The sequence below is a fragment of the Diplotaxodon limnothrissa genome, linkage group LG20 (genome assembly GCF_057381915.1).
Source record: "Diplotaxodon limnothrissa isolate DT_005_m linkage group LG20, D_limnothrissa_male_GT1.1, whole genome shotgun sequence".
Lineage (NCBI taxonomy): Eukaryota > Metazoa > Chordata > Actinopteri > Cichliformes > Cichlidae > Diplotaxodon > Diplotaxodon limnothrissa.
The window spans coordinates 2,524,166-2,538,208 of record NC_140615.1 but is presented as its reverse complement, the minus strand read 5'-3'; the positions used below and the strand labels follow the sequence as shown (position 1 = coordinate 2,538,208).

At 40.8% G+C, this 14,043-nt stretch overlaps 2 protein-coding genes across 2 annotated transcripts; both read left to right on the top strand.

The window, feature by feature from the left end:
* Nucleotides 1-1,013: 1,013 nt before the first annotated feature.
* csrp1a (cysteine and glycine-rich protein 1a) lies at nt 1,014-9,993 on the top strand. Its single transcript, XM_085343954.1, has 6 exons — nt 1,014-1,289; nt 3,611-3,720; nt 5,323-5,491; nt 5,573-5,702; nt 5,782-5,878; nt 9,030-9,993. Exons 2-6 carry the CDS (start codon nt 3,612-3,614, stop codon nt 9,104-9,106), a joined length of 582 nt encoding a protein of 193 aa, XP_085200080.1. The 5' UTR covers nt 1,014-1,289; nt 3,611; the 3' UTR covers nt 9,107-9,993.
* A 1,338-nt stretch (nt 9,994-11,331) lies between these two features.
* Nucleotides 11,332-13,627, top strand: phlda3 (pleckstrin homology-like domain, family A, member 3). The gene is made up of 2 exons (XM_085344888.1): nt 11,332-11,994; nt 13,124-13,627. Exon 1 carries the CDS (start codon nt 11,563-11,565, stop codon nt 11,983-11,985), a length of 423 nt encoding a protein of 140 aa, XP_085201014.1. The 5' UTR covers nt 11,332-11,562; the 3' UTR covers nt 11,986-11,994; nt 13,124-13,627.
* Nucleotides 13,628-14,043: the final 416 nt, after the last annotated feature.

Here is a 14,043-nt window from a genome sequence, read left to right as displayed (position 1 = left end):
ATTTTCACATCTGTTTCTGTTGTTTCTCATCCATTAAGCATATCAGGGTGACCTTTTGCTGCTCGTGCCTAAAGGTCATTAAATGCTCTGGTAATAAAATAGAATCACTCTGAAATTACATCACGCTGAGAGCTGAACTCAAACTGATTAGCTGTTAAAGGTTAACCTGTGAGCAGGTAGTAGAACAGAGTAAGAAGTCTACTGATTGTGAAGCTTGTTAAGATGAGATGTCACAAAAACACGAAGACACAAATACTTTAGAAATCTGTCAAAAACGAAGCTAAAACGTACATTTTTATTTATGAGGCAAATGACAAAACGAATTCATGGTTTTATGCTCAAATCTGAGCATAAATCTGAGCCAGCTAACTGCATTTCTCAGCAAAGTCAGAAATTTGACAAGCATAACATTCAACCAATAAAACTAAATCTTTTCTGTTCAGAAATACACGTAAATAACTGTAACTTAACATCTCAATAATAATAATACTGTTAATTTAGGGCAGCTGTGGGGTAAACCTGACATTGGGTGCTGGTCTAATAAAAATGCTAAGCACCGTATTAAAACATTAACAATAATCGAATAAGCGAATTCTCTGTGCATTTATTTCAAAGGTCACTTTTACACATTCTTATTACAACTTAAAGAAATCTAGGAAAGCCCTGTGTTCTGTCTGCATTTCAAGAAAAAATATCCTCCCTGATCACAGTTTGGAACACTAATGTTTATGCATGATAAAAGTCTTTCAGCAGTGTGAAGTTCACGTAGTTTAGTATCACGGTTCAGTGTTTGTTGGCGGCTGTCTGACAAATTGAAGGGCAGCCCTTGTGCAAGAGAGTTGCAAAACACGGAGTGCAATCAACAAGAAAATCTCTCGGCTGTGCGAGCCAGCACACAGCTTTTGAAGCCCGGCTCACTCCTGTTCAACCCCACCTCTCGCTCTCACTGCGTCTGCTCTCACTTGGAGAGTAAGCTCCCCTGATCCTCCACACAGACTAAGTTTACAGGCTGAAGCAGCAACAGCAGAAGCTCCTCCCTTTCGACACATCTGGAACAGTGTTAAAGCGGAGAGGAGCGCACCAACACTCTCCTGAAGGATAGCAACACAGTAAAAGTTGTTCAAATCAGGTTTTTAAGAGGACTGACCTTTTTATTTTTCTTGCATACTTAAAGTTAACTGTGGACAGCTGGTTTCCTGAACATACCACACAGCTCCATTTACGCTACTCTGACCTGTGAAAGCTCTTCCTGCCCATCATCCCTCACTGACAGCTTCTACTTGCTGCAAGTAAGTAAAGATTTTTTATTTTGAGTTCTGATGGATTCTGTTTGCTTCTGTCTAATTTCTTATTTTGTTGATGCATGATGGGAAAGACACTTGCAACACTTATGATACCACAATACCACAGGGTGCCTTTATGTTTCCGTTACAGCAAAGTGTTTCAGAGTGAGCAGCTAAACATTAACGCAAGAGAGGAATAGTAATGCACAATAAAGAAAATACAGCACAGCAAGTTCCTACTAACTTTCACCAACATTACGCTCTGCCTGAATCACACAGATATCACATGCTGTCACATTAAATTTGTTAGTGGACTTCCTGATTTGTAGGAGTTTCCAGTCCTTACTGCTCCTTCCCTAAAGCATTCTCATATCTGCGTGTCCTTGCAGGTCTAAACATGCAAAGCCACCACAATCAGCATGAGCTCGAATTCGTCCTGATGGAAATAATTTAGCAGATACACAGAATATTTATGTAACGTATATGTAAGGAAAACTAATGTCTCCAGTAACCTTTTCATCCATCAAGTGACAATTCTCCCACTTCTCTATGAATTTCCCCTCCTGTGGTCAAACTGACTGTCAACTCAGTCCCATTCTATCAGTGAACAAGCATCAACAACAGCACCACACAAAGTTAAGCAATTACTGATAGCCTTGATTATCCACGAGCATTTTCCTCACCTTCTCATCTACATACTCGGTCCTGAAGCTGGGAGCCGGGCTCATTGCTAACAACAAAAGCTTTTAACCACTGATGCTGATGGTCACCCTTCCAAAATGACATGGAAGACTGAGACATTTATTTGAGATTTCAAGTCATAGTTTCCAAAGTCGGCAGCTGGAAAACTCTAAAATGTTTCCATCACTGCTTGGTCCAAAAACATTCCCAGCATTTCTGCTTTAAGTGGGATTGAGGAATGTTCCAAGACTGTAAAACTACGCAAACTGCCATCCTTTATGAGCGGATACTGAAAATGCCAGCTAGTCTCCATCTTCCTCATATAAACATTTACGATGCAGACCTTTCACTTTCTTCTGAGCTATGCATCCAAAACTCTCATTCACCACTGCTTCCCTAAACTTTACAGTTTAGACTTCCGTGGCTGTGCCTGTGGTCTCTTTGTGAGTTGTAACTGTGACTTTTTCAATTTCTATACAAGACAATATGACTGAGCTTCAACTTAAAGCTGCAAAGCAAAGCCAAATATCAGTGATTATCAAGCAACACAGCCCTGTTTTTATAATTATTTTCATTGATAGTAGCACTTTTAAATTCTACATGAAAGATGTAGGGTGCAGAATAATTTAACACACAAGAATCCATGTGACTGTACACGATATGTATAAATAACTCGTATAATTTATAAACTGGAATAAGAGTTTTCTAAAGGCTCAGCTACATCCAAGAAAACTGCATTAGTTCCCTTAACAGAAACTGCGTTTACAGTGACAAAAAAGGCAGCGTATGGTTCTGTATCATAGTGAAATGAGCTCATATTCACAGTAAGTATAAGTACTAAGTTATTTTTAACATTTTCAAATAGAGTCAGAGGCCATGTGGTACCGCCTGTTATTTCTGAGTGAGTCATACTGTATATTGTGCCCAGAAGTCTTAGGTAATCTAAGTTAGAAAAAGCAAGCTAACCTTGATGGAGTTGTCAATTTTTTTGACATATTTTGAGCCGTATAAAACACAACTGCAGGTGTTAGGTGCTGTGTGGTTACGGGCTGAAGCTGTAGATGATGATAAATGTGAGACATGACCATGAAAAAGGGGGAGGAGGGTTTACACGGTCAGGAATGTGGAAGTAGATATGCAAGAATGGACAGGGAGGGAAACAGACTGGATGGCAGGGTTTTCACATGCCATCGACTTTAACATTCCTCAGAAAATCATGCTTACGCATAACTTCCACTATTTTTTTAAGAAAGAGACCTTTCGTTTTTGGCCCTTTTACAGAAAAGAACTCTTCTAGAATTTTCCACTGCAGTTCTGGCTTGATTGTCCGTTACAGAAACCACAAAGAACTGGCAGGAACATAATTACTAGCCTAGCCTTACAAAGCCAGATGTACAGGCAACCAAATAAGGCTGTTTAAATAGGTTTCCTAAAACAATAACTGTTTGCGTTTCCATGATGGTTCTATTTAACAGTCCACTGATTCATCTGTTTTTCTATTCAGGGCCCTTTCCACTCATTAATTAAAGCACCTTTAAGGTCCTTTTGGTGCATTTCCAGCTGTTTCTACCGTCTGTTTTACCAAAAGCTTCATTTCATATCAAAATATGTCTGTTTTTGTGTCTGTGTAACATGGATTACTAAAGGATGCCTTTGGGAGGAGGAAACAAGTGTGGCCGCTGTTCAAAGACGGTTTACTTTGCAGAAGAGGTTCTCTGTGACGGGCGGAGCTTCCATAGATCCTGCTTCCTGTGCAGTGAGTTAACCGATTGCTGTTTCCTGTGATTGTGGAGCCCAGTGAACTTTTGGCACGTATTACAGGCACATGTAATATTAACCTAATGTGTATGAGCCGTCTGTATGTGCAGACAAAGAGAAAATGGTGTATAAGTCTGGCTGAGCTATATTTGAACTACATCTTGGTCTATTAATTTTTGTGTGTGTGTGTCTCCTAGAAACTGAGCCTTAAGCTGATCAGTTCCCCTTTCGCTCTAACTTCCTGTCAGAGTCTATTCAGATGAGCTGCAGAGAGAAAAAATATCAACACATTTCAGGATTAGCCAGTTTCATATAAAAGTCTTGTATCTTTATAAAATCCAGTTATTTACATTGATGTGTTAGCACTACAAAACCTTTTTATCTTCCAAGGAGTCGCACGAGCAAAAAGTCTACTAACCTAGAGGAGTCCTGTGTCTTTATAAAATGTGATTAAAACAGTCTGCAACTAGGCCGATGAAAAAACCAAAAGGACGCCGGTGTATTTCTGGCCTCTATCGACTTCTAGATTGGTTTCCTGCTTTTTGTAAACCTCTGGGACCATTCCTGTTATCGCTGCGTCACTCCCTGGAAGTCCACTTCAAAAACTAGGAAGAAATAGCAGCACATTTCAGGTTGTTTATGCTGAATGTTCTCCTTAATATGCATCAGGATGGTAGAACTACCAGCGATGAATTTAAGGTGGAGAACCCAGTAAACCCCGGGTGCCATCTTGGTTCAGGTTGCGCTCCTAGTGGTGCTCCTGTTTTTGGCTTTTTCTGGCTTGGACACTGATGGCTCTCACACTGAAGACCACTGTTTAGTGTCTATTTGAGCTTTCTTTTAGTTGTTCTTCTTCTTTTGGCTTTTCTCTTTAGGTGTTGCCATAGCCAATCATCTGCCTCCACCTCTCCTGAACTCTTGCAAACCCTATCCTAGTCAAAAGTACTATAGTTACTGGCCTTGCACCGATAGCAGTTGTTAACCCAGAAAATATAATTCTTGACAATCTGCATATTTCATCTGCCAACGATTTTATACCAAATACCCATCCTGACGCATGCATCCCCATCTGTCCGAGCTTGGGCCCAGAACTAAGAGTACACTGACTTGCTGGGTTTGTCTTCACCAGTTATGATCCCCAACATGTAGTTTAGGTCAGCTTGGGTCAACAAGTTGATGTTTGTTGAGCTGTCTGGTAAAACTGCAAATATGCATCTGCGAGTAATGGAAACAGGATTTCATGGAAGTGATACAATCTAGCAGGATTGCTAAAATGCTCACAGCAATTCAAAAAGGAAACATCAGACAAAACATTTTGACCACTCCACATACAAGTATTCATCTCTTGTGTACTGTAAATCTTTCATAATGATAAATTAGATATCTTGAAAGAAATGTGGGTTCATGGGGTTTGGAGGAGTTATTTGTGTTCTCGCATCACAATCAAACATTCCTGTGATGGAATTTAGATGAGAACATGTTCCTTCAAACAAAATGTTCCTTATAAGGCAAACAGTTGGGAGCCTTTATAAACACATGAACGTACTCAACGAAAAGTGCAAAGGTATGCAAAACAATAATAACGTGTCTCTTTGTACAGTGGTGTGTGGGAAGAATTTGGACAGCACAACTGTTGCTGTTCATATGGATGAAGTCTACTGCAAGGCATGCTATGGTAAGAAATATGGGCCAAAAGGCTATGGTTATGGCCAAGGAGCAGGAACCCTCAGCATGGACAAAGGAGAGTCCCTGGGAATTAAACCTGAAGAGTGAGTAACACACAGGCAAGCATACTTTTTGATGGTTTTAAGGCTCCTTATCCACATTTTGTTGCCTTCTTTACCCGTCAGACCCGGTCCCCATCGTCCTACCACCAACCCAAACCCCTCCAAGCTAGCTCAGAAGTTTGGAGGATCAGACAAATGCCCTCGCTGTGGCAAGTCTGTCTACGCTGCTGAGAAAGTGATGGGAGCTGGGAGTGTAAGCAAAACACAAGCATATATGCGCGCATGCAAGAAAAACACAACTGCTTTAAAACGAGGCTTGTATATGTTTACAGGCATGGCATAAGTCTGGATGTTTTACATGCGCCACTTGTGGGAAGAGCCTTGAATCAACCACACTAGCTGATAAGGAAGGGGAAATCTACTGCAAAGGTAAAACTCTCTCTTTCAAAGACTTCTATAGAACCAGACAACAGCACTTACTGCCACCTGCTGGCCTTTAAAAAGAATGCAGGTGTAACATACCTCCACATTGGGTCCAAACTTCAAACATTTCCCATGGGTCAATGACTGTCACAATTAAGATGTGTTTCCATGGGCGCAAAGCTAGGAAAGCTAACCCATTCAGGCCCAGGAAGGATCTGAAACAGATAATATAGGTGATAGGAACACTAAATATATATAACTTGGGCTGAAAGAAAAAAAAGTCTTTATAAATGAGGCTTGTGGTTAAAAACGAACTCCTTTTTTATAAGAATGGCCAAATGAGTTGTAATAAACCCTAGAATACAACAGAGGGTGCAGTTACTCAGAAAAATAGAAGTTTTATGATTTCAGTTGAACTCTAAACCTGGGATTCAAAGTTCATGCCTGCAACAAGTTAAACAATGACTCCGAAAGGTTCTCTTCATCAAAATCTGTAAGCCTATTATAAATTAATTACACAAACTATGCACTGTATAGCTATCAAGCTATGTGCTAAATGAAAAAATAACTTTATCTATTACTTTCTGACTCATTTCAATAAATACCAGCAAACACTCACCAGCCACTTTATTAGGTACACGTTGCTAGTAATGGCTTGAACCAATTTTGCCTTGAAAACTGCCTGAATTCTTCACATCACCGATTAGACGAGGTGCTGGAAAGAGATTTTGGTCCACGCTGACATGACAGCATCACGCAGTCGCTGCAGATTTGTCCGCTGCACATCCATGACACAGATCTCCGGTTTTACCACATCCCTAAAGTGCTCTATTTTTGTAGGGTCTTTAACTATAGTAAGAAGGGCTTTGAGGTAACTGTTTTTGTGATAATGTGCTACATAAACAAAATGAACTGAATTATTAGATTGGGATGTGGTGAATGTAAAGACCCTTTGAGTGAATTCACTGTCATGTCCAGGAAACCACTTTGAGATGATCTGGTGAATTACTCTGCTGAAAGAAGCCATCTGAAGACAAGCAGTAGCACTTGGGTAGGCTGTTTGTGTTTAATCAGTGCTCAAGCTGTACTAATGGGCCCAAAGTGATTCAAGAAACTACCTCTTACACAACTACACCATCAGCAGTCTAAACTGTTGATAAAAGGCAGGATGTACACCAAATTCTGACCCTGCCATGCCATCCAAACGTTGTAGCAGAAATTAAGGATAGACAACATGTTTTCAATTTTCTATCATCCAATTTTGAATGTTTGCACATAGTAGCCTCAGTGTCACAGTCTCGCTGAGGCAGACTGTATGTGTTGTGAAGAGTGGACCCAAAATGCAGACATGAACGAACTTGGAACAAAACTTGAATATTAACAAAAGGCGAGCCGTTTAATAAGGCTGACAAAAAGACACAACAATGAGCAAAGACAAACTAAACATTAACCTAAACAGGTGAACTAAAATACAACATGAAAAACCCTGATATCAACAGACCTGGAAACACGGTGAAACAACAGATGACCTGACAAAGACTGAGTGAGAGAACACGGACTAAATACACACAGGAGGCTAATGAGGGAAGTGGGAACACAGGGGGAAACAGCTGACACACAGGAACATAACAACATCACAGGGGAAACATAAAGCTGAATACACTGAACACAGGAACACGGGACCTCTTCAAAATAAAACAGGAAACATAATGAAACGCAGACGTGACAACGTGAACTTGACAACAAAGGACATGAAACATATAAAGGACAAGAGAGACTTAACACAGGGGTTGAAAACACAAGGGGAAACTAATAAACAAGTGAACTTAGAAAACCCAATGAACTTAAACATGAATCATAAACATCAAAATAAAGTAAAACTCAAAACGTTGGGTCAAAAAGACCCAGGATCCCGACACTCAGTGCCGTTATTAGCTGACAAAGGAGACAGAGGTCAGTCAGAGAAAGATGTCCTTGGTTGTAACAAGTAGTTATTTGAGTTATTATTGCCTGGCTATCCGCTTGAAACAGTCTGGCCATTCTCCTCGGACATCTGGCATCAAGAAGGCATTTTCTTCCAGATACATGCCACCCACTAGATATTTTCTCTTTTTCAGAGCATCCTCTGTAAACCCTGGAGATCGCTGTGTGAAAATCCCAGTAGATCAGCAGTTTCTGAAATTCCCCATAGTAATTCTACAGGTCATCTTGATCACATCTGCATGCTTAAATGCACAGACTTGCTGCCATGTGATTGGCTTATTGGACATTTGCATTAACGACCAGTTAAACATGTGTACCTAATAAAGTGGCCGGCAAGTGTATAATCCAACAATGTTGTTAACACAACATCACAGGCTCATATTCGTTTTTATTATTTTGTCACAATACCTTGTAGGTGTGTACTGTAAATTGAACCCACTGGTGATGAATAGCGGAGCTTATCAATGCTCCCAGGGTCCAACACCTTTCAGCTCAATATTCTGTTATATGGGCACATTAACCCCTTTATTGTGTCTGGGACAACCCAGCCCCATGTATAGGCACATACAGAGAAACACGTTTTTCAGGTACTCAGTATGGGCTATGTAGCTGAGGAATATGAGACCCAGCAAACAAAGTTCAGAATTAAACTGCTGAATTAAAGTGTTTACTCATTCCTGCAATCTAACAGCCGCAAAGGTGTAAATCTAACGCTGGTATCATGTTTCAGGGCCGAAACACGCCACAGAATCTGCACTTGAGCGGTAACACTGAGCATTTAGAGGCGCACAAATGAAATAGTCTGTATATAGAAGAACCAGCATGGGAGCTGTGGTGCAATATATTCTTTAGTTTGCTCATATGTAAAATTTATTTGTTAAGGCCGTTGCTAAGTGGTGCACACCAGCTTGAGCTAATGCTAACTCAATCTGTGAGTCTGTAGATCCAGAAGACAGCATGGGATAAAAAAAACATTTGAGGGGGAAGTCAAAAGTCCTTCTACCAACAATCCTGAAGAAACTTTGGTCCCTGTGAGGAATTCAATCGAGGAATATCATGTTTGCCAGATGGAAATCAAACACTCAAATCAAAGCTGATCCAAGCAGGCCACCGTGAGCTATATGGGAGGATGGCAAAGTGTGGAGTCTTATGGCATTACCTTTGTTCTCAACAGCTTGTTACGGCAAAAACTTTGGTCCCAAAGGATTTGGCTATGGACTGGGAGCCGGGGCGCTGGCGCACACTCAGTAGGAACCGCGTATCTTCAGCAGCACAGCTCCAGATTACTGCACTGCCTGGCTCTTCCTGCAGGGGGCAGACGACCTATATCCACAGACGCGCTTGATAGAAAGCTGCTTTTATAAACTGTACAGTCGAAAGGATGACACCTTCATAATCCCATAGAAACAGGTGAATACTATTGCAGTGCTGCCACATATGCACATTTAGTGAACATGAATATCTATGTAAAACTGCATGAGTGATTTGCACTCAAAAATATCGTCCTCTCATTAAGAATTGTTTTTTCTCTCAACACTTGCAACCCCTGGTGTTGTCATAAAAAATGATCGCCTGCCAAAAACGATTTCCGGTATTTGGCCCGAAATTATTGTTCGTACTTAAATGGTTGTAAATCACTTGTTGGTCTGTGAAACGTGTGTCAAACATCTCTCTTGGTTGATATCGAGCCACTTGAAGTCAGAAGATATATTTCTGTCATGAGGTAGAAGCTGCAATCAGAGACTTTTATACATCCTTTAATAACGAATGTAAAACTGTCACTGCAGCAGAGGTTGCACCAAATAACACAACAGTTATACAAAGATGTTTTAGGTGGATTGATTATATTATAGAATATAGAGTGTGTACAATAATGTCAAAAAGAAACCTGCTAAACAGATGAATTTTTTATTTTATATATAACACCTTCGTAAATGGTGCTGACTGCAGACTATTTATCAATATAAACAGAGATATTAAAAAGAACAGCACACAAACACACACAAAAAGACATACAATCAACGGAAATCACTTTTTGTCAGACGATCACCTTTTAACATCACAAGATAACCTATACAGCCATCTAAAATTTCACAATTGCGGTATGCTTTCTGAATAGCATGATGATAAATAAACTACAGAGAGAATGTATTTGGTGTCATTGTTTTTATTGGCACAAAGTGAAGTGAAACTGCCTCCTCGGCCTCCTTGTCTCGGTTTGTGTCTGAGGCGAGTATCATAGGTGGTGGTTTCTGTTTTAAGAAACGACACGTGCAGGATACATCGTATCCATTCCTCTCACACCACGCGACACACTGGGACCAGGTAAGTCCAGTATCTTGTAAAATTAGGGGAATCACAGATACACTCCACCCACAAAGCTTATCTATCACGTAAGAATGTCAGAAAGAATTTACCAACAAATTCCACCACATTAGTTCGACAGAGAAGTGAAAGCGGAGCTCTAAAGTTATGAAAATATAATCTGTTAATCAAATGAAATATACATTTTTATTTCACTAGTTGTAAATATTTCATCCTTAATGTGAAATCTGTAGATGAGGCAAATTGGACATCTTTGCGTGTAGCCCTACCTTGTAACGACATTGTTTCCAGAAGGTGATGATCACTAACCGGCTGATTAGTCATTCAGCAGTTTGAACTCTTTATCCAACTTTATCCGCCATGCCACCCACTCACATTCCAGCTCTCAGAGAGGCGAGATTACATAGTTTCTAATAAGGAGTTTCAAGGCTTATAAATGAGCGCTTATTGCACTTTAAGCATATTAGAATTTTAGTTTACTCATTTATACAGAAAGGTGTGTTAGCAGGTTTTTCTACAGGTGCACTGCGACCTCAAAGGGAGATGGTCAGGCCTGAACCCATCTACTCTGTGTTTACCTTTGTTGTGGAATTCAGTTTTTAAAAAACGTTGCACTTTCCTCCACAGCTCTCACGTTGATAACGAGTTACTTTGAAGATGAATAGCATAAACAGAAGAAAAAATGGTAACCAATAATCAAGTTAGGCCCATAATTACCACTGGCAGCATTAAACATGAACATACTGGTGTACTCGTAATTATAATCCATTATTCTGATATTGGCCATTCTGCACTACTTTTGCTTATTTAATACTTTTTTCTTTTTACTTGAGTGAGCTAACTCGTAAAGACTAAGAAGTATATTTACCCTGGTGTTGCTATGTTAAAGTTCTGAGCACTCTCTCCACCACTGAAACACATAAAAAGGCTGCTATGCAGAGTGCTGTAAAACACAACTGTCAGCGTGCACTAACTGACTCTCTGTGCCTGTCTTTCTTTCGCGCGCACTGCACGCTGACGCACACACTCAAGATGGGAATTTCATAAACAGCCCGGATCTTCTCCTGCCGTCACTGAGAAGGAGGCGGGTGCTAGTTGAAAGGGGGAGAAGGTCCAGACAGGAGCCGGGCATGTTCAAACATATCCAGGCAGAGCAGCCTACCAACCCGCACGGTGTCCTGTCATTGCGCACAGACGGAACTTATTCACAAACCTTGTTGTAATAGACAAATGTGTTTAACATCATATTTACTGTAGCGAATCTGTTTCCCCGAGGGACGTTGATACGGCAAGACACGCGATGCGTATTTAATAGATTCAGTATCTATCAGAGGATTAAGTTGTCTAGTGTCTGGTACTGAAGAGGTTCCTTCAGCGTGGAAATGTCCTTCGCGGCCAAGGCGATGAGAGACGGACTGCTAGAGAAGCGCAGCAGCGGACTTCTCCAGCTGTGGAAGAAGAAGCGCTGCGTCCTCACTGAGGACGGGCTGCGCCTGCACAACTGCAAAGGAGGCGGCGGTGATGCTCCGGGTTTGGCGTCGAGCTCCAAAGTCAAGGAGCTTCACTTTGAGCGCATGGTCACGGTGGACTGCGTGGAGTATAAGCGAGGGCTGGTGTACTTCACTGTGGTCATGGTTACGGGCAAGGAAATTGACTTTCGGTGTCCGCAGGACGGCACAGCGTGGAACGCAGAGATTGCTCTGGCTTTGGTGCGCTATAAGAACCTACAAGCCGTGCAGACCGGGAGGAACCGGCACCTGTCTACGGGACACCTGGGCAGCACTGGGGAGGACGAGGAGCTCTGATTGTCGAAGGTATCCTAAGTTGTTGTCTGGTTGGACTGAAATAGCTAGAAGTCAAAGTGTGACTTATTGGCGTGGGAAAGCTTTTATTTCATTTATGTAGAAATCATTTTATCTGGGCTCTGGAGAGAGTGGCACCACACCCTCTCATTGCTCAAATATCCTCAAGTTCACTCCCAGTAACTGAGACTGGCAGTGAATCCCAAGCAAATACCTCAGCTAAACAAACATCATCATCATCATCATTATTATTATTATTATTATTATTATTATTATTATTATTATTATTATTATTGGTTTTTCAAGCAATTGGCAGCTAAACGCACAGCCGTGTGCCGGCAGTAAAACACCTGACTTAACATGTTATTTCCTTTTTGTGCTAATCACCAAACAAGTTGTTGCAATAGCTGGATGGAAAGGAATGAAAAGACCGAGACTCTTGGGAATGAGGTGACACAGAGCTGAGAAGCACTCACGTTAAGCTCGTGCTGAAGGTTATTTACAAGAACCACTTCAGTGTTTAGATGTTCCACCGAGTTAGAGTCCTCTCCGAGTTTTTCTTACTATGCTCATCTGCCTGTACTACACCTCAGTAGACACAAACCAGCTTCACTTGAGGACATAATTAAGATGCAACGTGAGCCTTCAAAATAACATCTGCCTGCCCCTCCCTCACCAAGCAGTCGAGTATTTTTAAACACGCGCACAAACACACACACTGACTTTCCTTATGGGTTTAGTTGACATGAAGCAGTGGGACACTAAGGGTGTTAATCTGTCGTTGTGACTTTTGAGATCAAGGGTACAGTCGTCACCATCTAATGGAAACAGAGTTATTTAATGAAACCGGTCATCTCAAATGAACTCGTGACCCAAATGTGTGAGTCTGAACTATGAGCTCACAGTTTAGGAATCTGCAGCGATGGTTCTTTAAGAGAGCAGCTCTAGTCAAGTGCCTAAATTAACTTAGGAGCCGTGGTAACAGTGCAATTTAACTCATTACAAATGCACTTTTGAGCGACCCTGCTGCTGAACATAGACGTTAATAACCATATCTGTGCGTGTGCGTGTTTTAAATTATTTATTTCGTTTTTCAATGGTAAAAAATAAAATAAATAAAAATCTTTTTCTCTTCCTTCAGCCTTCCTACTTCCTTGGAGGGAATCAATAAGAAGGGGAAAGTAGTACAACTCACCAGATCCAGAGGATGCACAAAAAGGTCATCAGTGACCATGGAACAAACGACTGAGAACAAGTGTCACAGAAACTCATCTTGTCTTCCCTCATTCACTTGCAAAGTATAGGAATCTGATAAACTGTGGATAAAGACTTTGTTTCTGTCCTGATCTCATTGCTTAAGGACAATTTGGAGACTCCTGCATAAAAAAGCTGTTTTCTGGGAACAGTTTACCCTTTGTGCCTTGATGTTTCAGTAGCATCTTCATTTTTGAACATCATTTTGCGACAGTTTTTGACGCTGCTGAAACAGGAGTCGATTTGTTCTGCAGGCTTGTTTTTGAAGGATTGGTATGACTTACTTTGAAAACTTTAACTTACAGAATGAGCAGATCTTTGAGGTTTTCTAAAGATGGAATTGAAGTATTTTGTTTCTGATATATTGCACTCTGTATACTACATATTTGCTTAAACCATGTACAGTATTAGAACTGTAAAATAATAATAATAAATTTTTGTAATCCAGATTTTTCTGACATATTTTAGTTGGTCTTCTATTTTTAAATGGTGTTTCACTTCATTTCACTGTTCACTGGGAAGTCTAAAGTCTTTTAGCACTGAACTGTCAGCCACAGTTTATTTTAGATTCAGACCATTAATTGCTAAGCTCATCTGTTTCCGGTTGTGCGTTAACCTTGCTGTTATAGCCTCTGGAAAACACACACACACACACACACACACACACACAGTGGCATGGTTTTCCTGCTATTGCGTGTGTGCTGAAGTCAGGGCACCTTTTGTTCTGAGCGGTTTGGAGGACTAATGAGAAGCACAGTGAGCCTGAGGCATGTGCACACAAACATCCACCCACACAGATTCACCTAC

What these genes read in the sequence shown, in the direction of transcription:
- csrp1a (XM_085343954.1), top strand. Translation starts at nt 3,612, where the DNA reads ATGCCTTTGGGAGGAGGAAACAAGTGTGGCCGCTGTTCAAAGACGGTT. An exon ending in TAGATCCTGCTTCCTGTGCA is followed by an intron (nt 3,721 to 5,322) that starts GTGAGTTAACCG and finishes CTCTTTGTACAG; the next exon opens with TGGTGTGTGGGAAGAATTTG. An exon ending in AAGTGATGGGAGCTGGGAGT is followed by an intron (nt 5,703 to 5,781) that starts GTAAGCAAAACA and finishes ATATGTTTACAG; the next exon opens with GCATGGCATAAGTCTGGATG.
- phlda3 (XM_085344888.1), top strand. Translation starts at nt 11,563, where the DNA reads ATGTCCTTCGCGGCCAAGGCGATGAGAGACGGACTGCTAGAGAAGCGC.